Source organism: Rhinopithecus roxellana, chromosome 17, assembly GCF_007565055.1.
Source record: "Rhinopithecus roxellana isolate Shanxi Qingling chromosome 17, ASM756505v1, whole genome shotgun sequence".
Classification (NCBI taxonomy): Eukaryota; Metazoa; Chordata; class Mammalia; order Primates; family Cercopithecidae; genus Rhinopithecus; species Rhinopithecus roxellana.
Genome location: NC_044565.1, coordinates 20,874,572 through 20,900,460, shown reverse-complemented (window position 1 = coordinate 20,900,460; position 25,889 = coordinate 20,874,572). Strand labels below are relative to the sequence as shown.

The 25,889-nt window shown below is 46.9% G+C and overlaps 1 protein-coding gene across 3 annotated transcripts in view; it reads right to left on the bottom strand.

The window, feature by feature from the left end:
- TRABD2A (TraB domain containing 2A) overlaps nt 1–25,889 on the bottom strand; it is a 56,247-nt gene that overhangs the window by 18,019 nt on the left and 12,339 nt on the right. For all 3 annotated transcript variants that reach the window (XM_010359840.2, XM_030921519.1, XM_030921520.1), the window contains exon 3: nt 2,169–2,315. In XM_010359840.2, coding sequence (XP_010358142.1) covers nt 2,169–2,315 — 147 coding nt within the window. The remainder of the gene's footprint in view (nt 1–2,168; nt 2,316–25,889) is intronic.

Sequence of the window (25,889 nt, the reverse complement as noted above, 5' to 3'; positions counted from 1 at the left end):
ATAGTTACATATTTTAGATTCTATTACCAAAAACATGAAATTTGTATGAACACTTAAATGTTTTATAAATCCTCTACTTTACATTTTCATTATTTCTCCACTTCCTATTTCTCTCCCTTGCTTTCCCCAGTGTTCTTTGCCTACCTGGCAAATATTTCACTTGATGCTGGTATACATGTTAGCCAGTTTCATTATTTTGGCTAATAACAGGATGCAATTGCATCAAAATTGTGACAATCAGCATGGTTCTTGCAGCACAGAAGCTACCGGTAAGGCTAGCCCTCCGTGTTTTCTCCCCACCCCCTCAGCTGTCTGGCGTCCCAAACCTCAGCCTCCCACTTCTCCCCCTGGGTGCATGGTGTCTCCTCCACCCAGGGACTTAGCAATGTTACCCGTTATCTTGGTCAGTATCTACCCTGCCTGCTGCTGCTGCTTCCAGTACCCTCTCAGAAAGTTTTCCAAAGTCCTCAGACTCTGTAACATAGCATTAACTTCCATCTTATGGATAACAGATCTCCTTTCGCTATTGCCTCGAAATGATATTCTCTCATTTTCACATCGACAGCCTTCATCTTCTACTCTGTCATCTTTTTTTTTAAATCATGTCATTTATGTGAGATTCCCTGCCCATTTCCCAAAATCTCTTCTCTTCAGCAGAGCTCCCCTCTCTACCAGCCTCTCTACAGAGGCAGTGTCAGATACACAGGGTGACCTCCCTCTGACATCCTGCTCCACCTTCTAAATTCCAAACATCACCCAAAGCCTGCACCACTCCCTGCTGGCCAGCCTAGCCCTCACTCACAGTGGCAGCACATTCCCTGACCTCCTGTAGGGGCCCTGTGGGCAGGACAGGTATGGGAAAGTCACAGGAGAGAAATGCATAAGACATCTATATTATCTGCTCTGCCAGCCTCACCATTTGCCCACGTAATGACCAAATCCTCCACCCATATTAACTTTTTTCTGCTGCTACAAATGTCAATTTCCCAATTGATCTTGACTTTTCTTCCCCTTTCCCTACCCCCAGCAAGTGTGCAGGTAAGATCTATCACCAACAACTCTATTTTTCCTTCTTTAATGTGTTTCTTGTTCTCCCTTTCCTCCTGCTTCACTTTGTCTTGATTTGACTTCCTTTTCCTCTAGATTTTTGGAGATGCTCATTACGTCTTTTGAGGCTTCTGTCATTAATGAAATGCCACCTTTCTGGACTGATGCTGCACTCAGTCTCTACTGTCCTTCTCCCCATTGCTGCTATTCCTCCTTCAGCTCTCATGTTCATACATGTCTCCTTATGACTGGGTCCCCAAATTTAACATAGACCTATACAGCATGACCCACACCCACAAGCTCCTGTCTCCCCTCTCCAGTGTCCTCATGCATGCGGACACCAGTCCTGGGTGGGGGAAACAACACAACTCCCTACCTCAGAAGTTTAGCTGATTTTTGCCATTTGCATGTGGTCCTAGAGAGGAGGGGAAGGGACCATGGCTTGTCTCATGGGAAGCCTGTTGATAAAAGCATAACAAAGATCTGTCCCACTTCCCTCCTGGAAGGAGACCATGATCTTCTGAGGCCTGACCAGCTGCTTCCTTCCACTCAGTGGCCCACAGGTAAGGCTGAGCTGGACAAACACTCAATCCACCAGTTCAGCCACACTCATCCTGCAATACCACAGGATGCAATGATCCACTCCACGTCTGCAAATGCTAGCAGCCTTCCCAGCTCTGATGCCCCAATCCTGTAAGCATTCTGTGAATACACAGTTATATCCTGCTACATGTTCCTAGAGGCCACTGAAACTGCAGTCAAAGTTCTGCTCCATCATTTTGCAAAAGTGTGACCTAAGTCAGCCAGTAGGTCATCAGACTCAGAACCCTTCCCTTCCTCAAGGTTTGTTCATGTGGCCCGCTGTTAAATCCTTTGAAGCTTCATCCTTTGGCTGGAATCCTGGAATTAGCCCTAATCGGTACTCCTCTCTGTTCTTACAAGGTTTGTAAAACTTTCATTAGCTGCAGTGCCTCATTCAATGACATCTAAATCTGCCCATTTTATTTCTAGAGCCCTCATGATCTCAATCCTTTGTACACAGGGTGTACATGTTGCCAGGTAATGTTTTTATTCCTATAATTAAATGTGTACTGAGCTTAGCAGAGGGAAAGGGCACTCACCTGGGAGCTGTCATGGCTGAGGATGATGGAGCTGAGGTCCCCGCAGTTATAGTGTTTGATGAGATCCTCCGTCGTGTAGGGGATCTGAAGACTGCCCGCTCGCAGGCTCTCCTGCTGCAGGAGGGTCTGGTTCAAAGCAAAGATGACCTAAAAGAAAGGTCTCTTTTAAGTTCATTAACAAGACAAGTATTTGCTGCCATCTTATTTCTTTTGTCCATGACTGGAAATACCCTCACCTCTGTGCTCGTTATGTAAGGACATGGATAGTGCTACTTTAAGAAGGAACACAAATCCCTGGACAGCGTCCAAAGAAAAGGAGGAGAACAGTCCTTCCCAAATCAGCCCCAATCAGACGCACCTAGGGAACTGCCTTATGGAGGACACAGACAACCTGGAACTCTTCCATGAGTGTGACCAAGAGGTGAGGGAACCCAAGAGCTAGCTTGTGAGGAACAACTGAAGAAGCTAGGAGGTGGGGCAGAGAGAGGGCTGGGGACTCACAGACACACTTACCAGTGGGTTCCAATTACATAAAGGACTGGGCAGGAACCAATGCATTATCCACATCTTTTCTAACCATCAATGCGGCATGGCCAGCTAACAGCATCATTAGATCCATGGGATATTAACGGGAGTTAATGTGAAAAAATGGGAAATGAAGGCTAAAAAATATTAAACACCAGCCTGGCCAACATGGTGAAACCATGTCTCTACTAAAAATACAAAAATTAGCTGGGCATGGTGGCATATGCCTGTAGTCCCAGCTACACGGGAGGCTAAGGCTGGAGAATCGTTTGAACCCGGGAGGCAGAGGTTGCAGTGAGCCGAGAGTGTGCCGTTGCACTCCAGGCTGGACGACAGCAAGACTCTGTCTCGAAAAAAAAAAAAGAAAAGAAAATTAAACAGGTTTTAATTTTACAGAACTTCTCAGAGTCTTTGATATACTAACATGCAATGTGGGTCTCCTTGATGGGGAACAGAGTATGTCAGGTTTCCCAAACATATTTGAGGCACACATCACAAGAGAAAGCTTCGTTGGAACATCTTTTGGGAAAATCCAGATTCAAGATCCTGATGCCAGGAACCCTACCTCTCCAGCTCTGATCCAGCTCTCCAGTGCCCAGGAGAATTCATTTTACAAAGTAGGGAATTCTCTTGGGCACTGGAGAGCTGGGTCAGAGGTGGGGAGGTACGGTTCCTGCTATCAGGTGGGTAGTGGGGCTGGCCAGCCACTACGAGGCTCCAGACAACACTTATGACCCTGTGAAATTTTCTCTCTCACTTTCCCCATGTATAGATCCAGCTCTATAGCCTCTGACAGCTCCCGTTTCTTGTGCTTCCCCAGTAATCAGTATACAGGATGCTGCCTTTGCTGGAATATCCCCTCATTCTTTGCTGCAATACAGACAGGCTTGGTCCATCTGTGTTGCAGCAAAGACTGACTATGAGGTCTTTAGCAAGATGTTTCAACTCTCCAGAGACAACCATTAGAGGTCTCAGGTCAGCAAATGACCCTACCCAGCCCCAGCTCCCTTTCTCCTTTCACATGTTCTCATTCTGAGTAGCAAGGAGACAAGACTTCCTGGTTTGCCTCCCATGGGCCAAGGTGGCACAGACCCACTGCGTGCCCCTTGTCTCAGTCCATTTGTGCTGCTACAACAAAATGCCTGAGACTGGGTAATTTATAAGGAACAGAAATGTATTTCTCACCATCCTGGAGGCTGGGAAGTCCGAGATCAAGGCACTGGCCTTTGGTCTGGTGAGGGCCTTCCTGCTGCATCCTCACATGGAAGAAGACAGAAGGGCAAGCTAACGGAATGGCTGCATGACACCTCTTTTATAAGGCTGCATGACACCTCTTAATCCCGTAAAGGTCTTATAAAGAGGAGCCTTAATCCCATAAAGGCCCTTATCCTTATAAAGAGGAGCCCTCATGGCCTAATCACCTCCTAAAGGCCTCACCTCTTAATACCATCACACTAGCAACATCTGAATTTTGGAGGGGACACATTCAAACCACAGTATCCCTCCTTCCATATAGTTACCTCCTTCAGTTACTCTAGTATTTCCTGTGCCTGTGATTCAACCTTAATCAAAGAAGGAGGCAGATCTCTCTTTGTAAAAGAATGGAAGGGAGTAAGGGATGATGAAAGGTATCATGAAAGTTCATTCTGTGTCAACTAATCAAGGACAGAATCAAGGCAAGTCACAGTACTAAATGATCCTAAAGTTCATTCATTCATCCCTTCTTCTATTCATTAATTCAGTCAATAAATAGTTATTATATGCCTACTGTTCCAAGCACTGAAGATACACTCATGAACAAGACAAAATCTTTGCCTTTAATGGAGCTTTCATTTTACCTGAAAAAGGGGGTGTTTTTCAAGAAAAATCTTGAAAAGAAGGGTGGAAAGGGTATATCATAGAAGCTTCTGGGAGGAGGATGAAAGGCAGAGGCCCAAAGTTAAACTCTGATTTCAGGCTTGCCAGGACAGCACATACACAAGCAAATCAAAACCCTTGATCATCCCAGGGTCATTGCTTTCTATTTTGCCTGGAGAGAAGGGAGGTCACTTCGTGTCACCCAGCACTATGGTGAGGAGGCCATACTATAAACACTCTTCTTTTAAGGAAGTTTGAACAGTGGACTGTGCATCAGAGTTGGTGCTGAATCTTTCTTTTGTTGCTAAAAGCCACAGAAATGTGCTTTTTAAATCTCTAGCACGATTTCCTGTAATCACCACATGCCTTTCCTTTCAGAGCTGCTGCAGTGATTCGAATAACAACCCAGGGGAAGCATGGCTTTCATGTGTGTTTATTTATACCCCAACTACTTCTGAAAGGCCTTAAGCTTCTCACAGATTAAAACCCAGCACAAGATAAACCATCGACCTAAAAGATCAAGAGATACAGAGACCAACTAAGTGATGAGGTAAAAGGGGCTGGATTTCCTTGGCTGAAAAGAGCAAGGATCCTGCCCCACTGTACTCACCAGCAGGTGCTAAACACCAAACACAGTGGTCGCTGTGTGTCCAAAGAGACGCAGTCAATGAAAGTCAGAGGAAGGCTCCATGATGATCCTCAAGGACAGCTTGGCCTGGGGTCATCAGACGAGGCAGCCCACCCCAAACCCCTCCTTCGCTGGCTTAGCTGAGATGTGGGGAAGTCTCTGGAGCACTGTTTATGTTAAGCAAGGGAAAGCCCTCACTGAAACAGACTCCCTGGAGAAAGACCCAAGACGGATTCCTGAAGAAAAAGTCTCTGAGTGGGATCAAAGTGTCCTTACAGGGTTTCCTTGGAGACAGAATACTCCCCTGATGACTCAAGGTGCCTGTTTGCACACTACCACCACAAACCAGGGAGGCAGGTCACTGCCATCCAGCCGTCCAACTCCAGATGGTAGCCCTTTATCACCTGTGCTGCCCAGACCTGGCGGTCCATGCCTCGGGCTGCCCTGGAGTGAAGCTGGGTAGGGGCAGAGCCTTGCCGAAGGTGCCTCTCTTGGAGTGAACCTTTGGTTCACTTTGGTCAGGCCATGGGTAGCCATCTGTGGAGGTAGAGGAGGTAACTCCCTCTCCAGTGAGGAACCAAGTCCAGGGCAGGATGGTGCTCCAAGGGAAGTCTCCATGGGCACCACAGGAGCAATGCACAACCCTAAACTCACTCCCATTCGAACCACTGAGGCCCAGATATGGCATCCTCATAAACTACTGTGGCATCTCTGAAGGACCCCTCTCTGATAGGACAAATGACTGTCAGTCATCCTTACATAATTTACTTTCCTTGCTGTGCTTGGAGAACTCTGAACCAATCTGACAAATTTGGGGTTTCAGGATGTGGCTTGTGGATATGAGACTTGCTCACAAACTCCACAGTTAAGTTGACCCCAGGGCCTCTTCCAGGTGGGCCGTCCTGAATGGGGCATTGTCACTGATCAAGTCACCTCACATGAATCAGCTGAACACACCTGGGGCACAAGGACTGTTGTTTCTGGAAATCCAAAAAGGCCAGGTGCCATGAGCAGCATGCTCAGCCAGGAGCTGGGGACAGTGGCCAGGAGGGGAGAGGGGAAAGGAGCAGGCACAAGGGTCCTGGATGGATCCACCCTGCTAGTGCTCACTGCCTCCCACTGTGCCCACTGCCTCCCACTGTGTCTCCCTTTCTCCATTCAAATCCTTCCTTTACAGTTTCTGCTAACATTTTTCATGTGTTATGTTAGGCTCCTAGGGCTGCCATAACAAAATACCACAAAATGCATAGCTTAAACAACAGAATTGTATTGCCTCACCATCCTGGATGCTAGAGTATGCAACCAAGGTGTTGACGAGGTCATGCTTCCTCTGAAGAAGTTGGGAAAGGATCTATTCCAGGCCTCTCTCCTAGCTTCTGGTGGTTCCTTGGCTTGTGGCTACATAATTCCAATCTACATAGTGTTCTTCCCACATGTATATCTATCTCTGTGTCCAAATTTCCTTTTTTTTTATAAGAACAGTCACTTTTGAGTAGGGCCCACCCTAATGACCTCATCTTAACTTCCTCACCTGCAAAGATGCTGTTTCCAAATATAGTCACAATCTGAGATACCTGGGATTGGGACCACAATGGAAGAATATGGGATGAAGACATAATTCAACCCATAACCCATGTCGATCTCAGTGCTCCTTTTTTTCTAATAGTATGCATACGGTAAAAATTTTAAACAGTATAAAGAAATAGATCGTCTTCCAGTCCCTGCTCCCCAATCACTCTTCCTAAAAGCAACCACTGCTGCCAACACATTGTATCTCTTTTCATGGATGCTCTCTACACATAAAAACAATAGATAGATAGATAGATAGATAGATAGATAGATAGATAGATAGATAATCTCCTCCACTTTCATTTTGCTGCTTTGGCCAATAAAAGTCAATCAAAGGCTTATAAAAGCCTTTCCATGAACAAATACTGAAAATATATTACATATATAATTTTTTTATATATTTTATATATGTGTGTGTGTGTGTGTATATATATATATAGAGAGAGAGAGAGAGAGAGAAAGAGATGGAGTCTTGCTCTATCACCCAGGCTGGAGTGCAATGGCACAGTCTCGGCTCACTGCAACCTCTGCCTCCCAGATTCAAGCGATTCTTGTGCCTCAGCCACCCGAGTAGCTAAGATTACAGGCACCTGCCACCATGCCCAGCTATTTTTGTAATTCTGTAGAGATGGAGTTTTGCCATATTAGCAAGGCTGGTCTTGAACTCCTGACCTCAAGTGATCCACCCACCTCGGCCTCTCAAAATGCTGGGATTACAGGTATAAACCATTGCCTGGTCCTGAAACTATATATTATAATGTAAGATAAAACAAGCAGAAAATAAAAAGCCGAAGGCTGGTGAATAGGCAGCCTTCACTATTTCTGAAGGAAATGCAATTCCAGCTATCCTAGTCATAGGATAACATCAATGACTGAGGCAAATCACAGAAATGGAGAAGGAAAATTTCTGACTACAAAAAGGGACAAAATCAAGGTTCTCTGCAGTCTTTTAAGTGAAAAAGCAGTTTAGGTGCAGAAGCCACTTGCTGCAGACCCCCAGATGTATCCCCCATTGTCCTAACCCAAAGCTGTCCTGGGGCCTCTGCTCTGGGCTCAGGCTGCCCCTGGCTGACTTCAAGGAGAAACCCAAGCAGAGTTCTACAGCTCAATATTTCGGACAATCCTGTAAGGATTCAGGGCTCATTTCTCCCAGATCTCAGACCAGCCTCCTCTTCCAGACACCCAGATGTTTTGATTTTCCCTGAGACCTTCGAAGTCAGTATTTCCCAAACCACAGATTGCAACTCATTCTCCACCACTTCATTGTTGACATAAACCTTGGCATGCTCTACCCACCCATAGGCTTGCTTATTTCCCTTCGTCTTAGGCACCAGCCCACATCATGCATCCAGGGCTGCTCCGTGCTGAGTAATTGCTGCATATAAACCAAGCCAAACTTGTACGTCAGCTCTTCTGTACACCAGATTGTACACCAGATGGGCATCTTCTATAATCACAGCTATGCTCTCATGAATCTCCACCTACCTCCACCCCCAGGTGACTGCAATACACAGGCAAGGCTGGAAACCACAGACAGGACTTGTTAGAGTTAGAGCCTCAAGAACCTGAAGAAATGAACACCAGACATGTCCAACTCTTGCAAATAAAAAAAAAAATGCCTTAAAGAGATGCTGGTCTTGCTGCACTGGAATCAATTGATGGCTCCGGTCACCAACAAGGTACCTGAATGCCAATTCCCTGCACCATAGCTTGTAGAGCCTGACTTATACTCTCGCCAGGAGGGATGTGGGCTGTTGGGGTGTTGGCAGAATGGGCCGGCATGCTTCTGCAAGTCACAGTGTTTTCTAAAGTTTTTCCATAGAAACATAAGCCTTTTCTGTGGACTAGCCTAGAAATCACCCTTTAAAACATTATTTCAAAAGAAATTCACATTTTAAGTTTCCAAGTCCAGTTGGTGGACTTGGAAGATTTCCAAGGAGATTTCCTCTCTAATGGCTACCATCACGCCAAGCTACTCACACTGATGTACCTCCAATGGGTTCTCTTGAACAAAAAATTGCCAGGTAGCAAATGCCTTCACTTAGGTCCTTGTCACTCACTGTCAATCTTTTAACAGCACCTGGGGGAAAACCATGATCCCCTGGGAAAAAGAGGACAAAAGAAAGCGTGGTGGAATATTAGAACTCTGAGCATCCAGGAGAGGGACAGCAAAGTACTCAAAGCTGTTAGCAGGATGGATTTACAATGATAATAATCATCACAATAATAATAATGGTATTCCTCACCCCTCCTCCACCCCCACAGAGTCAGCCTGTCCTCTGGGAGGTTGAGCTGCACTTGGGGAAGAAGATGGTGGTGGCCCTACACTAACAGGGTAGCTCTTGGGTTGGAGAGGGGGCAAGAACCAATGGGTGTGTGACAGCACCCAGTCACAGAGGGTGGTAGAGGATAAATGCGGATACTCAGTAGGAGTTTGGGGTCAAGGTGGAGGCCCCAGAGACAGATGAGCTATCTCAGTCACTCCCTTGCCCTAGAACTATAGTTTGCCCCTCCCCCCATCAAAAAACAGGTGGCTCCATGAGTGGTGAACCTGTGTTACCATATTACCAGCTCCCAATGGCCAAGCAGTAGGCTCAACCCCTCCATGGGGAGCCTTCGGCAACAATGATCCAAGGGAGGAGAGTGTTTGACAGCAACATTATCCTGACTAGCAAAAGATAAGTGATTAATGTGCAGAACTGCATCCAAATGGTAACAGTGGCCATGGCTTCCACCAGCCCCTTTCTCCAACACCTAACATCATGCTGCTGGCCTGACCAGCCACAGGCTGTGAATAGCCTCCTGGGTGTGGCCAGACCATTAGGGAAATAAGCCAGAGACCTCCAAGACCTTAGTATTAACCAGGCTACTTTCCTAGAAGTCTATAAAGATTTCTGTCCTAGGCTATAAGAAACAGTAGCTATGCTTAAAGCTTGCTACTCGCCATTCTTGCTACCTGCAAAGGTGTCCACTTCAGATACACAGAAAGGTCTTATTTGTTGAGAAAAAGTCTTTATCATTTGAGGTCACCAGTGGAGGGTCCCAGCAGAATCCAGGCCATCCCAACTAGGGATACAATGGATGTCTGTGTCTATGGCAGAGGACAAGTACAGCCCAGTCTAAGTCTCGGCAAACACTCGAGGAGATGGACTCATACACAGGGTCATACACAGCTATTGTTCTCTGAGGCTCACCTGAAAGAGGCATTGCATTTGGAAGGACCCAGAAACAAATGAGCCACCAGTGGGTGATGTCACCTTGGAGAGAGTTCCAGTGCTTTCGTAGAGTGTACCAGGAGGCTAAATTTACGACCTTAGATGTCAGCTGTTCTAATCTCATACCCAGTGTTTAATCTCCTCTGTAGCATCCCGACCATCCAAGCTCTTCTTTTTGAACACTTACCATCTCACGTCACTCACTTGTAAAATGTCTTGTAAGACATTTTTAACTATGAGAAAGTCCTTTCTTTTTGAGTTCCCTGTCCATGACTGCCATGCACTCATTTGCATATGTCAGTACATTGTATGCACACATGCATAATTTGTTAGTAGTAGCTGTCAAAATGGAAAATGGAATCTCTCCCCCATAGAAATACCAGCACAAGTATGTAATATACACATGTACAAGGAGGTTCCCTGGGGAACCGTAATTGTGCTCCGCTGGCACTGGGGCTGTTCAGTCAAAATTGAAATGACCATAAATGTGATTCCTACATCGAATAGAAGATTGGATTTGATGACCTCAAATGTAATTACACTTATAAGCCCTTAATTTGCTCCATCTCAAGAAGCAATGGGAGCAGAGCTCTCTGGTCTCGATCCTGACCTCTCTGCCTTGCTTGATTCTCCTCCCCTTGGCACAGGCCATGGAGCTCCATAGAGAAGGGGGTCAGGATCAGGTTGGCATCAGGAGTCTCCACATGGTCCCTGAGACGTTTGAGTCGTCTCCTCTGGTTATGTTGCGGGGAGGGATACCAACGTAACCTCCACACACAAACTCTAATCACAGAACGGCCAGTATAGCTACCCCAGCACATACTCTTCTACAGTCATAAACCTATGAAGCCTGGCAAAGGACAGCAACAGGGGTGGCAGCACAGGTAGACAAAGGCACTGAAGCAGGCTCTCTTAATGTAGCAGCAACCAAGTCTGCAGACCCGGGACAGACCAATGCAGCAAGGACAGGAGTAGCCACCAAGGGTCCAGGAAGAAGCACAGCCAGCATGACCATGCAGTGGGGGATGGTTGCCAGAATGACCATGGGGTTAGGGGAGGGATGCCAGCATGACCATGGGGTTGGGGAAGGGGTTGCCAGAATGACCACAGAGTTGAGGAAGGGTGGCCATAATGACCATGGGCTGGGGGAGGGGTTGCCAGAATGAGCATGGGGTGGGAGGAGGGGTGGCCAGAATGACCATGGGGTTGCAGGGGAGGGGTTGCCAGAATGACCATGAGGTGGCCGGAGTTGCTGGCTTGGCTATCAGAAGCAGGGCCAATATGTCCTCAGGGGCTGTTGGCAGGGTGGAGGAGGGTGTTGCAGCTTGTACTTGGAGGTGCTTCCAGCACCTCAGCAGGAGCCACTAGCCTTTCCCCAGAGGGCAGCAGGAATGTGACAACTGCAAAGATGACCCATATGCCCAATGTAGAAGCAGCCAAAGGCCCAGTGATGAGATCTTCATCTCCACTGTGCAGCGTGAAAGCTCCCTGAGTGAATGAGATGGAAGCCAGAGCCTCCTAGGCCAACGGCAAGCCCAGAAGGAAATAAGGAAAAAGAAGAATAGATCTCCCAATAGGCGAAGTTTTCCATTAGCCCAGGAGGGTAAAGGTCACTGCAGGACACAGAAGATAAGTCAATCTGAAAATCATCTCCTTAACCAGCTGTGGAACCACTAGAGAGGGCAAAAGAAGGTGTTGTGGGTTAAATTTTTCCCCCCACCCAAAAGATATGTTCATCCTAACCCCCAGGACCTATGAATGTGAACTTATTTGGAAACAAGGTCTTGCAGATATATTTAAGTTAAGATAATTTGGGTGGGTCCTAATCTAATATGACTGTGTCCTTATAAGAAAGGGAAAATTTAGATACAGAAAACAGGCACCCACAGGGAGAAGAACATGCAGAAACACCCACTGAGAACACCTAGGTGACGCCAGAGGCAGTGTGTTAGTCCATTCTCACACTGCTAATAAAGACATACCTGAGACTGGGTAATTTATAAAGGAGGAAGGTTTAATTGACTCACGGTTTTGCAGGGCTGGGGAGGCCTCAGGAAACTTACAACCATGGCAGAAGAGGAAGCAAACATGTCCTTCATCACATGGCGGCAGGAAGGAGAAGTGTCAAGCAATAGCTGGGAAAGCCCCTTATAAAACTATCAGATCTCATGAGAACTCACTATCAGGAGAACAGCATGGAGGTAACCACCCCCATGATTCAGTTACCTCCCACCTGATCCCTCCCATGACACACGGGGATTATGGAAACTGTAGTTCAATATAAGATTTGGACAGGGACACAGCCAAACCATATCAGGCAGAGACTGGAGTGAGGCTCCTATAAGACAAGAAACACCAAGGACAGGTGTCAACCACCAGAAGCTGAAAGGGGGGATTCTCTTCTAGGTCCTTCAGAGAGAACACTGCCTGGCCACTACCTCAATTTAAGATTTCCAGCCTTGCTGGATGCAGTGGTTCATGCCTGTAATCCCAGCACTTTGGAAGACCAAGGCACACAAGGTCAGGAGTTCAAGACCAGCCTGGCCAATATGGTGAAACCCCATCTCTACTAAAAATTCAAAAATTAGCTAGGCGTGGTGGTGCGCACCTGTGATCCCAGCTACTTGAGAGGCTGAGACAGAAGAATCGCTTGAACCAGGGAGGCAGAGGTTGCAGTGAGCCGAGATTGCCCCACTGCACTCCAGCCTGGGCACAGAGCAAGACTCCATCTCAAAAAAATTTATTTATTTATTTTTCATATATTATATATAAGTATATATTACTTACATTTGAAAAAATAATACAATTTTAAAAAACAAAAATACAGTATAACAACTATTTACACTGCATTTACATTGTATTATGTATTGTAAGTAATGTAGAGATGACACAGTATTTGGGAGGGTGTGTGTAGATTATATCCAAATGCAACTTGCCATTTTATAGCAGGAACTTGAGCATCCTTGAATTCTGGTATCCAAATGGGTCTTGGAACCAATCCCCCATGGATACTGAGGGGACAACTGTACAGGCTAGATACGAGTAAGCCCAACCACTTACGGTGGTAGGAGCAAAAGCAACAGCAAACTAACCAAAACATTATGCACTAGGCACTTTACAAAGGTTCTCTGTTTATTCTTCACTACAAACTGACAATGTTTGTTTCATCATACCCCTTTTACAAATAAGAAAACAGACTCGGAAATGTTCAATATCTCACCCAACATCACAATACTAGGAAATGGGGGAACCAGGATTCAAACGCAGATCCACGGTCTCCAAAGTTCATACTCTTTCCACAGAGAGACTGCACAAAAAACAGGGCAATAGGCAGCAAGACTAGCCTTGGTGCCTCCCGGACCTCTAAAGCCAACCTCTCCTCAGGCAAGACCTAACTGACTGCCCAGACCCATGCAACTCTAAGGCAAGAAGAGGCAATACGCCTACTTCTCCTGAATGCCCTGTCCTGGTTATGACAGCACCACCAGGTAAGATGCACAGACAGCCTCAAATTCACCCTTCCTGTCCTGTTAACTAACGCCCCTTGCCCCCCGAGATCACAGTGTCAGGTCAACTTCTACCTCTGGGGAAAAGCTCCACAAAACCATCCTCTGATTACAGACCTCTCTCTCCTACTGGGTGTACCAAAGGTGTCAAATTGTAGCAGGACGAGCGGCAGACAAAACTCCTCAGACACCGAGTTAAAGAAGGAAGGGGTTTATTCAGCCGGGGGCATAGGCAAGACTTCTGTCTCAAGAGCCAAGCTCCCCGAGTGAGCAATTCCTGTCCCTTTTAAGGGCTCACAACCCTAAGGGGGTGCGTGTGAGAGGGTCGTGATTGATTGAGCAAGCGGGGTACGTGACTGGGGGCTGCATGCACCAGTAAGTAGATGGGAACAAAACAAGATAGGGATTTTCACAGCGCATTGCTATACAATGTCTGTAATCTATAGATAACAGAACCAATTAGGTCAGGGGTTGATCTTTAACTACCTGGCCCAGGGTGTGGCGCCAGGCTGTCTGCCTGTGGATTTCATTTCTGCCTTCTAGTTTTTACTTCTTCTTTCTTTAGAGTCAGAAATTGGGCATAAGATGATATGAGGGGTGGTCTCCTCCCTTAAAATCACTGTGCCCTTCCTCTACAACCCCTACCCAAACCACAGCTTCTGAAGGGACAGCCCTACGTAGGACATGATTCCACGTGCCTCCTCCCTCCCCAAGCCATGCCAGTTACACCTGAGTGGATACCTGACTCGATTATATGGCACTGGCTGAATCATCAGCTTCACATTCAAAGAGTACATCTACCCCACAGAATGGACTTACAAATTGTCCACAAGCAGAAAATACTCATCTCTATAGGCCAAATACCAACTGCCTCATTTCAAGTCTCTTTTAATTTGCATTCGTTTAGATTTCAAGAAGGGCAAGAGACAAGAGACCACAAGAAAAGAACTATTGGAAATATTACAACTAAGATAAAACACCCCTGATATGGCATTTCCTACAGTGCAAAAACTAAAGGGATTTAATTTTCCCCTTAGAAAACACAGTAAGTAAGATACACAGATTGCTACTTTCACATTAGTGCTTGCCGTACATTATACTCTCTTTTTTAAAAAAAAGATTATCCGTCTGACCATAATCATGGCTTATCATCCGCTGAATCCCCTTCTCCCTCCCTCCAATGACACATATTCACCCCACCTGCACTGCCTTCTGAACGTTGTGCTCACTGGAGAATACTTTACAGGCTTATCACCAGACAGTTTACTTCAGGGTTCAAATTCCACCCTTCTTTGCCCCCTAGCCCCCACGTCCCCCTTTCCACTCTCCCCTTGCCTCCCCACAGCCCTTCTTCTCTCTCCCTTTCTTTCTGGGCTGTGGAAAAAATCGATTAAGCTCCTGTCCATATTTGCAGCAGGCCTTTTTCTCTTTCCTGAGACTTCTTCAGCTGTGGGGAGATCCAGGTCCCAGTTGGGGCATTGTTGAGTCAGCACAGGGGCTGAGGGGGTGGGTGAGGGGGTTCGAGTCCGGCAGATGCCTTTTTTGTCAAAAACAAAGGCCCCCCAGCGAGCCTCTCCTCTTTCCAGCACTTTCATCCCCCTCAGATCAAAGGCCTGCTCTGCATATGAAAGGCACCGCCCATTACGCGGCTCACAGTGGCCCGCACCACCCCACCAGCCTCCCGCGCTTGAACAAAGGGCCTCGCATCTGTTCAAGCGCAGGCCTCACCTTCTGGAGTGTGGGGTTGTTGTGTCTTCTTTTTTCCTTAGTTCACTTTTGAGAGCCATTCAGTCCCTTGAAGTATAGTCTGGAAGCAGTAGGGGAAGGGTCTCCCTTGCCCTCAGACCATGCACCCAGGTAATTTTTTAAGACACCTTGAGGGTGTCTGGTCCTTGCCTCCCCACCTCACCTAGGTCTCCAGGCAGTGGGGAGGTCCTTCTCAGGCTCTTTGTCTTCATTCGCAACCACTCTTTCAAATACCTCCTCCCTTACCTGAAAAGACACTGGTCCCTTGGAAGAGTCTAGACCGGCCCCTCAAACCAAGATGATGATGAAAGTTCTGCTCCTTTTTGTCATGTGAATGGATGCTGCCAGACTCAGGAGCTAAAGCTTCCACGCACTTCTTTGGATGTCTAGGTCTGCTTTTTGGCAGAGGTAGCGGGGAAGCGCTTCTCAAAACTTGAACCTGAGTTCTCAACAAAAGGACTCAAGCATAAGGACGAGACAAACTGGTCTTCAGTGACATTTTAACCTGAAGAAGTGCTATGTTGTCAACAATGACGGTTCCTGAACACCAGGAGGGCACACAGCCTAGAAGAATGCACACGGCCAACCAGACCTTCCCTCTCTTGTCTTCCCGCTGCCTCCTGGACACCCCCCAAGCCTTCTGCTCACTTGGGGCACATCTCCTGACCATTTTTTCTCCTTTTCAATCAGTTCAGCTCCCGCCCTGACTTTCAAGGGCTAAATAAGCTCATCCATCTTCTCCTGTTATGCACTAAATTATGTCCCCCAAAAAGTCATGTTGAAGCTCTAACCCCCCATGTCACCATATTTGGAGAAAGGGCTTTAAGAATTAAAGTTGAATGAGGTCATAAGGGCGGGGCCCTGACCCAACAGGACTGTGACCTTATAAAAAGAGGAAGAGTCACCAGAGCTGTCTCTCCCAACGCTCACACAGAGAAAAGGCCATGTGAGGTCACAGCAAGAAGACATGGTCCGCAGGCCGAGGAGAGAGGATTCGCCCTGATCTTGAACTTGGAGCCTCCAGAACGGTGAGACTTCCGTTTCTTTTGTCGAAGCCACCCAGGCTGTGGTGTTCTGTTACAGCAACCCAAGCAGGCCAATATACTTCCTTCCCCCAAATCCTACGCAATGCTGGGGTAACAACGAGAATAAATACTAATTTCTCCATCTCCAAGGCCTAGTTAATGTCCAACCTCTACCAAGCACTTCCCGACTGACTCAGAAGATCTCCATTCTTGTAACTTTTACTGCTTGGTAGGTAAGTTTCCTTTACATTTTATAAAGTTGTGACAAGACAACCCAGCTTCAAGACTATGTCAACAAACTATGAAAAATCATATGAAGAACCAAATCGAAAGCACAATAAAGTTAATAACCTACCCTTACCCGCATATGAACTTGTGCCTGGGGCCAGTTAGGCATGAGCGCTAAGCAGTTCATCAGAATGATTATCAACCATATCACTTCTGCAGAGTCCCTGGCATTTCTCTTAATTTTCTCCAATATCCATGATCAGCATCCATGTCAGGTTTTCCCTTGTACAACGAACTACATGACAATCACTATCAAGTCCACACACAAAGCAACTCAATGAAAGGCAAATATCTCACTCTCCAGCTGTATCAGTTCCCAGACTCCCAATGTCTCCCTCCTGATGGCCTGGGGTCCTGAGGTTAACATGGCCAAGGCTGCCAGCAAAGAGGCAACCTCCAACACCACTGCCAGGTAGATGGGTGTCTCACCCTACCCAGCCACACTCAGTGGCCAAATGCCTTGTCCTGCAGCACTGCTGTGTAGTATCCCTTCCTCCACTTTATATTCTATTTCATTAGAGACAGAGTCTTGCTCTGTCACCAGGTCAGAATGCAATGGCACAATCACAGCTCATTGCAGCCTCAAACTTCTGGGCCCAAGTGATCTTCCTGCCTTTGCCTCCTGAGTAGCTAGGACTGCAGGCGCTCACCACCATGCCCAGCTAATGTTTCATTTTTTGTAGAGATGGGGTCTCGCTATGTTGCCCAGGCTGGTCTTGAACTCCCAGCCGGCCTCAAGCAATCCTCCTGCCTCAACCTCCCAAAGTGCTAGGATTAGAGGCTTGAGCCACCATGTCCAGCCTCTCTCTCCCCACTAAAAACAGCTTCTGTATAACCCTTCTGTGCATAGAACACACCTAGGTTTCCCAGCCCCATAGTCTAGCTCCCTCCAACATCACCCCTCACCAGACCCCTACACAAATGCTTATATAGCCAACCCAGCCTGCCACGCTGTCGCCAGCACAGTACAAATTTTCCCAGTTTTGCCTGCACTTTTGGCCCATTCAGAATAGCTGTCTATTTTTCTTACCTTACTAAATGCTAGCCTTCCCTTGAAAATCCAGCTCAAATTCTAGTATGTTCATTAATCTAGATAACATTTAGAAAATAAAATTTGTATACCTTTTCCTCATTAATCACATTCTTAGGCAGTTATTCTACCATGACAGCCCCAAAGAAGGAGGAAGGGAGAAAAACTGGGTTTATGAGGATAGGCTGTGCCCAAAATCCCCCCCACTGCAGGGATGTCTGTCACTTCCGCTTCCAGCAACCAAGGGCCTTGGGGCAGCCTTCATTTTCAGGCTCTTCAATCAATATGAGGGTCCCTGAAGTTCAGGACTGGTTTGGAGAGAAGCTATAGAACTGCACCATACCACACATGGTTCTACAGTGTAGCGGTTATCATGTCTGCTTTACACACCAAAGGTCCAGGGTTCAAAATCCCGTGGAACCAAGGGGTGGTTGATTCCCATTTGGCCATGCACGGTGGTCCACACCTGTAATCCCCATGCTTTGGGAGGCAGAGGTGGGAGGATCTTTAGAGGCCAGGAGTTTGAGGCCAACCAAGCAACATAGCAAGACCCCATCTCTACAGAAGTAAAAGTTTTTTTTATAAAACCTGCACCACAGATTCAAAAACTACCCCTCGCAAGGGAAGGAAGGTCTCTGCCCCCACAGTCATGAGCCACACACCCACTACTGCCCTCAGGGTTTGTTTTAAACTTTCACTTTTTTATGGTTTGGGACTTACCCCCCAGGAAAATGGCACACTAACATTGTGTAAGCAGCATCTCTGCCCTCGTGGCAGGAAGGAAATGATTCTGGGAAGATCAACAGAAGAGAAAAAGTCAGGGTAAAGATGGAAACAGCCAGCAAAGAGTAAATGCTCTAGTTTGGTCTTTTAATACAGTATGGCCAGATTGAGCATTCAGAAAACTACCTCCCTCCAATTGCACCCAGCAATAAGTAAACACTCACATGTGCAAGGCACGATGCTAGACCCATACCAAAAAAAGGGGAGGTGGTAAATCAAGATCCTTGCTCTGTAGAAGTTTATGTGCCAGGCCAGGAGACAAAATAAACATCTGGAAAGTTAATCACCAACAAAGGAATTAAATAACCATAAGCCTGATAATTCAACAGCCGCCGCATGGCAGCAAATGAGCAACTTCTCATTGGTGGTATGGACAGCAGACACTATGAGTTCAAGAGAAAAGAGGGTCTTCTGAGCCCTGCAACTTGAGGTAACGCACAGTGGCAATACAAGAACAGGACTGGAGCAGGGACCAAGAATAGGACCCAGTGGTTCTCCAACTTGCATGTGCATCAGAAACACCCGGAGGGCTGATTAGATCAAAGATGGCTGGCCCCACCCCCAGAGTTTCCAGTTCAGGAGGTCTGGGATGGGGGGTCCCAAATTTTGCTTTACTAATAAGTTCCAGGTGATGCTGATGCTGCCAGTCCAGAGACACACTTTGAGAACCACTGGTTTAGCCTGAACATTCTATATCACAGGTAGGAAGCTGGCAGTCCAAATGGCCTATCTGGCTCATGGCTCAGTCTTGTTTATTTTTTGGAGAGATGGGAGGTCTCACTACGTTGTCCACGCTGGTGTCGAACTCCCAGGCTCAAGTAATCTTTGCTGTAAGAGAATTAGCCACAATGCAAGTACCTGCCATGAACTTGGCACAGCTGGACGCTCTCCTCCCCACCACACACACATCAAGGTGGAAAACCCTCTACACAACGTTTTCACTTTGATTGGACACCTAAAATCAGACAGCTTGGAAATCATGTCAAAATCTCCTCCCTGTCAAAGTTGCTCAAACTTTGCAACTTTACCCTGGGTCTGTGTTACAGGCTGAACTGTGTACCCCTTAAATTCATATGTCAAAGTCCTAACCACCCTGCACCCCCCCATACCTCTGAAAATGACTATTTGGACATAGAGCCTTTAAGTTAAAAGGGCCGGCCATAATCCAGGCCTTGGAAGAAACCAGCCTTGCCGAACATGAAACCATGTTCTCAGACTTCTAGCCTCTAGAATTGTGAGGCAGACATTTTCTGTTGTTTAAGCCACCCAGTTGGTGGTACTTTGTTTATGGCAGCCTTCGCAAATTAATACAAACCCTCATGTCCACTGCAGGTGTTTAACCGTGATTTCTACGTCATCTGCTAGGGAGAGGACCAGAAAAGCAAGAAGAAAGCTCCAGTCTTGGGCTGTCCGAATCCCTTTCCTAGACCTCCTTTTCTCTGCTTATTTCCTTCTCTCTTTCATCCTCCACAGTTTCTCCTCTCTGCCTCGTAGGCAATGGCGCCTGCTTTCTGAACAGTCACAGCAACAGCAGAGTCAGGGTTGGGGGTTGTTGGAGAGGGGGAGAAGGTGTGTGGGGTCATCCCCAGATCACCCACTGGCAGAAGCCAGATGTAGGCCATGTTTGAGAAGCAGAGCCAGGGCTGGGTGGGAATATGAAGGGTTGACAGGATCTTGAAAGACCTGGATCCAGAAAGGGAGGTGGGAGCAGTGGGGAGGTGCTCAGACAGGTATCAGGCCCTCGAGCTTGGATTCAGTCACAAGTTGCCTCAGACGTCTGCCAACATTTTCCATCAGCCTGGCGATCGATTTATAGGGCCGTCCAATAGGGCTTTACCCTGCAGCAGCAGTCCCCAGCCTTTTTGGCACCAGGTACAGTTTCATGGAAGACAATTTTTCCACAGACCAGGTTGGGGGTACTGTCGGGGGAGGGTTTGGGGATGGTTCAAGCACATGACATTTATTGTGCACTTCATTTCTATTATTATTACATTGTAATATGTCATAAAATAATTCTACAATTCTCCATAATGTAGAATCCATGGGAGCCCTGAACTTGTTTTCCTACAACTAGACAGTTCCATCTGGGGGTGATGGTGCACAGTGACAGATCATGAGGCATCAGATTTTCATAAGGAGCATGCAACCTAGATCTCGCATGCACAGTTCACGGTAGGCTTCACGCACCTATGAGAATCTAATGCAGCCACTGATCTGACAGGAGGAGGAGCTCAGGCAGTAATGCTAGTGATAGGGAATGGCTGGGGAGCAGCTGTAAATACAGAGGAAGCTTCAGTACCCGTCTGTGGCCTGGGGATTGGGGACCCCTGCTCTACAGCATTTCAAAATCACTTCTGGACCTGGGTTGTGTCAACAACCATCGGCAGCCTCTCCAGACAGCACGGAAGCCCCAGAGAGCACAGAGCATCCCAGAGCTGTCCTTTCCCCCAAAGTCAGGCAGCAGCAACCCACCTACCTGTATTCTGCTCAGCGATAAACAACCTCACCTGCCCAAAGGACCTGCAAGATCAGAGACTCAGTGTGAGCTGCAGTTCTCACCTGAGAGTTGAGAGGCTAATGAGGTCTCTCCTGCTAGGATTCCTCATTTTATGATTCTGCAGCTCTTGCTGACGCTCCCTTTTAAGCTCTAAATGACTGTGAATGCAAAGGGAAGAGCCTCATGAAGAGTTCAGGAAGGTAGGACAGCACAAAAAGTGTCAGGAGGGACAGAGCAAAAGAATACAGAGAAGAAGCACCCTAATACCCGTGGCATGACATGATGCTATACCACCAGTAACCACCTCGGGGTCCAGGGCAGCCCCCACTTCCTCTGTCCCTGGGCCATGGAGCCCTTGACCCCAACACCTTAACCAACTCCTTGGAGGATCCCAGATAACAACTTGGCCCCAGTCCCACCTGTCTCCTGGTCCTTCTTCCTCTCCCCCAAATGGGGTAGACTCTGCCTCAACTACCCCTACCTGGCAGGTGTAATCTTTGGAGGAGGGATGGAGAATTCACGTTCTCACTTTTTCTCGCGTGGAGACATGCTGGGAGTTATTCCTAAATTCTGGACCTGTCCTTGGGCTGATCCACCAAGCAGGTGTCAAGGAAGAGCTGGCTGCCAGGGTTTCAAAGGAGCTCTCTCCTGCCAGCGTAGCTCACCAGGGCAGGAGGCAGGGATATGAGGCAGAAACTAGGCTGCGGTCCCCTTGAAGTGCCTCTCTTTGGACCCCAAAAGCAGCTGGGCAGGGTCAGACACAGCCACAACATGGACAGAACCCCAGCAGCATGTGTGGCATCCAGGTACCTGTGCAAAAATAGGTACAAAAATACCTATTCTTTTTTTTTCGGTTTGCTTTGGCCTTTAGAGGGGCAGCCCAGAGCCAAGGGAAGGCAGGGTCAACACTTGTTTTGTCTTTGAATCCCCAAAATTAGAAAGAGTGCCTCGCCTGCACTGAGTTCTTAAGAAATGTGTCCCAAATAAAAAGTGGCCATAAAAGGAAAGACGGCTCAAGTCCTGAGCAGGACCTGTGCCGGGGGAAACAGAGCTGAAGTCTGCGTCTAGGAGCCCAGGAGCTTCACAGCCAGCCATTCAGGGACAAAGTTAACTCAAAGCAAATCCACTTTGCTTTGAGTTAAATGAGGATTGCCATGTAGGAGCAGGTGTTAAGTGAAGGTGATTTATCAACTGCATGTTTTTTACAAGCGATTGGGATTCTCCTGTCCAGCCCACTGCCACTGGATCACCCTGTAAGTCAGTCCTCTCAATAAACCCTGTGTCTCATTTGCTGGCTCTGGGTCTCTTCTTCCACCTTTTGAACCTAGTGCCATCCCCACTGAAATCAATAGAGGTCCCACATGACACTCAGAGGCAGAGCTGGATTAGAAAGAGGAGATCTGAGAGCCTAGGCCTGTCCTGCACTAACTCTTTCTGTGACCCCAGGCCGGCCCACCCTCTGCCTCCAGATGGGCCTCTCCCAGGTTATTCCAGCAGAAACCATCCCCAGTGACCTCTGCTGGCTGACCCCCCACACTCTTGCCTTGGCCTCTAGGAACAGAGACCTCCTAGCCTCAAGGGTTGTTCTTAAGACCCACGGCACTGATGTAAGAATATGCAGAAACCTGCAAAGTACAAAACAAGGCACCATATGGTATCCCCGGGATCCTCTCCCTTAGGCCTGGCAGGCCAACCCATCCTCAAAGAATCTGACCCCTTCCTCCATAGGAGTCTTCCTCAGGCCAGCTAGCACCTCCCTAGCTCTCACCCCTCCAGCATCCACCTAGCCCTTAATAACCACAGGCTGAGAGAGGTGGCATCCTTCTAGGAATTTGCCCTTCCTCCTCAGCCAGACCACAGGGCTCCTGGGGAGCGGGGCTGCCTCCACCACTCCACTCTGCCCTGGACCTTTCCAGAGAATCATCCTGGAGCCATTTGTTTCTTGTATTAGGCGACCGACCAAACTAAAGACAACTTGCTCCAAAGAACAAAGTCCCCATCTTCTCCAACACCCCAAAACTGTAACTCAAGAATTGCAGTTTCAGCTGGGCGCGGTGGCTCAAGCCTGTAATCCCAGCACTTTGGGAGGCCGAGGCGGGCGGATCACAAGGTCAGGAGATCGAGACCATCCTGGCTAACATGGTGAAACCCCGTCTCTACTAAAAAATACAAAAAACTAGCCGGGCGAGGTGGCGGGCGCCTGTAGTCCCAGCTACTCGGGAGGCTGAGGCAGGAGAATGGCGTGAACCCAGGAGGCGGAGCTTGCAGTGAGCTGAGATCTGGCCAGTGCACTCCAGCTTGGGTGACAGAGCAAGACTCCGTCTCAAAAAAAAAAAAAAAAAAAAAAAAGAATTGCAGTTTCATACAATCTGGAAGTATGTCCACTGAACCCAAACCACTACTGAAGGTTGCACTGTGGGGGGAAAAGGGGGGCTTTTCAGCAGAGAGAGTGAGTTGTTAGGGTACTGAAGAGCAAGAACTGGCAGTAACCATCCTACTGGAAAGTACAAAAGAGTGACAGCCAAAAAGGCAAATACGAAATATGTTAGTGCCACCTATTGGCAGGAGCAAACAATAACAAAGAAGTGACGCTTTGCACAATCGCAATTCAGATAAGAACACCTCAGCATCAACTCTGGGGTTTGCAAAAGGACTTTTACATCCAATTAACTGCCTCTTAGGATGTTGAAAGCCTAAAGATGCAGGCTTTGCATGTGGAAAGCACAGGGAAACTCCAGAATTGTTGGCTATATTCATGTTCACTTAAGGATATGACAAAAAAGAGCCCAAGCCAAGATGTGACTGGGTCCTAAAGGACAGATTCCAATGCAGGAGACCAGAGCTTTCACAGATTTCCGTCCCACCCCACCATGACATCCAATCCATTGGTGGGGAAGTGGACAGGAGAGTCCTATGCTTAGATGGGCAGAGCAGGCATTGCGATTCCCCATGCCTAGAGCCTATCCATAGATGGCTGGTGATGTATGAACATGGAGATGGGATTTGGCAAGACCATTTCTCTAGGGGAACCTACCTGTGCAGACAGAGGGGAAGTGAGACACCACCCTGCTGAGCCCACTCTGCTGAACCTCCAGGTCCAAGCTATGTGCTTTCTTCACATAGGGAACGCCAATGCAGCTGGCAGTACCAAGCAGGCATGAACTTTATGTGAAAGAGAACAGGAGTCATAACTTGATTTAATACTGAGGGGTAAGGATGATGTCTGCCCTGAGATGACAAGATCAAATCCAGGCATCCACGTCAGGGTCCTAACCTGTTGCCAGACTTCAGTTAGATTCAGGGACCTACACCCCACAAACCAAGAGCCACAAGGCCTACAGGGGCCAGGCAGATGAGTTAAAAGAAGTCAAGAGGGCTAGGCGAAAGGCAATAGGGAGGAGTGGGGACCCCGGCCAAATTGGAAAGACAATATTGGCCCCGTCTAAAGGGGGCGGCCAGTGCTCAGTCCAGCCAACTGCTGCTATGTGGGAGCATGGCCCCAGTACTCCAGATCCTCTGAGGGCTCAAGAGAATCCAGGCTGTTCTCCATATGATATTTCTCAATTTTTAAATATTGTCAACTTAGTCATTAAAAAAGAAAAGAAAATATGCTAACCACATAAAACAGAACTGCGAGCCAGATTCAGCCCATATGCCTCTTATTTGCAACCTCTGCTAGCCCTTCTGTTTTATGCTTTTGTCCTCTTTTCCTTTAACTTCTTTGAAAAAATCATGTCTATGGGAAACCAAGAAGAAAAACAATTTCCCTATGCAAAATCAATGATTCCACTCATCTTGAGAAGTTTGAAAGTTAAATATAAAATTATCAGTGAGGACTGTCTCATAGTAGGCACTGTATATTCACTCCCTTCTGCTTATATCTTATAATATTTATGAAGTGCTTTCCAATTTCCTGCTTTTATTTGCTTCTGATAACAGGATGGTAGGGCAAGTATTATTATCCCCATTGGAAAGATGAGGAAACTAAAGTTCAGAGAAGTTAAGTGATGGCTGAAAGTCATACACTGAGGCCAGGCATGGTGGCTCACACCTGTAATCGCAGCACTTTGGGAGACTGAGGCAGGAAGATCAATTGAGGTCAGAAGTTCAAGACCAGCCTGGCCAACGTGGTGAAACCCCATCTCTACTAAAAATACAAAAATCAGCCAGGCATGGTGGCAGGTGCCTGTAATCCCAGACAGGAAGATCACTTGAACCTGGGAGGCAGAGGCTACAGTGAGCTGAGATCGCGCCATTATACTCCAGCCTGGCAACAGAGTGAGACACTGTCTCAAAAAAAGAAAAAAGTCATTGAGCTGTATACTCAGGTTGTATTTTACTGTTTATCTCTAGAAAGGAAACACGGGGAAGTTACATGAAAAAAAAAGACTCTTAAGAACAAGTCATGCTTTCCTCCTAAATTTAAACAACTCTACCTTGCTAGTTTAACCTCAAGGTCTTATAAGAAATTAGTTTATACATCTTAAACACCTATATAAACCCTAAGAATGTGTTATAAAATCAACATGACACTGTAGTCTATAATTATTGTGCTCTAAAATAACTCTGAAATATGTTATCTTAAGAGACGGTGTTGCACCCCTTCCTTCAGAGATACATTGCTTGAGCTAACATTTTACTTCCAAATCTTTTTTTCCCCAATTGGGAGTACGAAAGAAGGCTTTGGCTCAGATTTAAATGCTCACCAGTTTCAAACCCATTCGGTCAAAATCAATAAACCTTCAAATCAAAGCACCTTTCTTTTTGAAAATATTATATTAAATGTAGACATTGAAAAGGTTATAACATTGGCTCTTTGGGTTTCCATAATAATGCAAGAACATTTTTCCCAGGAGATCAATGCAGACAATTAATAATGATCCTTTATCTTATCTATAAATCTTAGTGTGCCAAACAAATACTATAGCATATAGAATAGCATCTGAGTACTTATTAATATTATAGAATTTTAGCAAGATAAATTCCCTAAAGATATCATTATCAACTCAGGAACATTATTTTTAGGCTGTTACATGTCCTTACAGCTTTTAA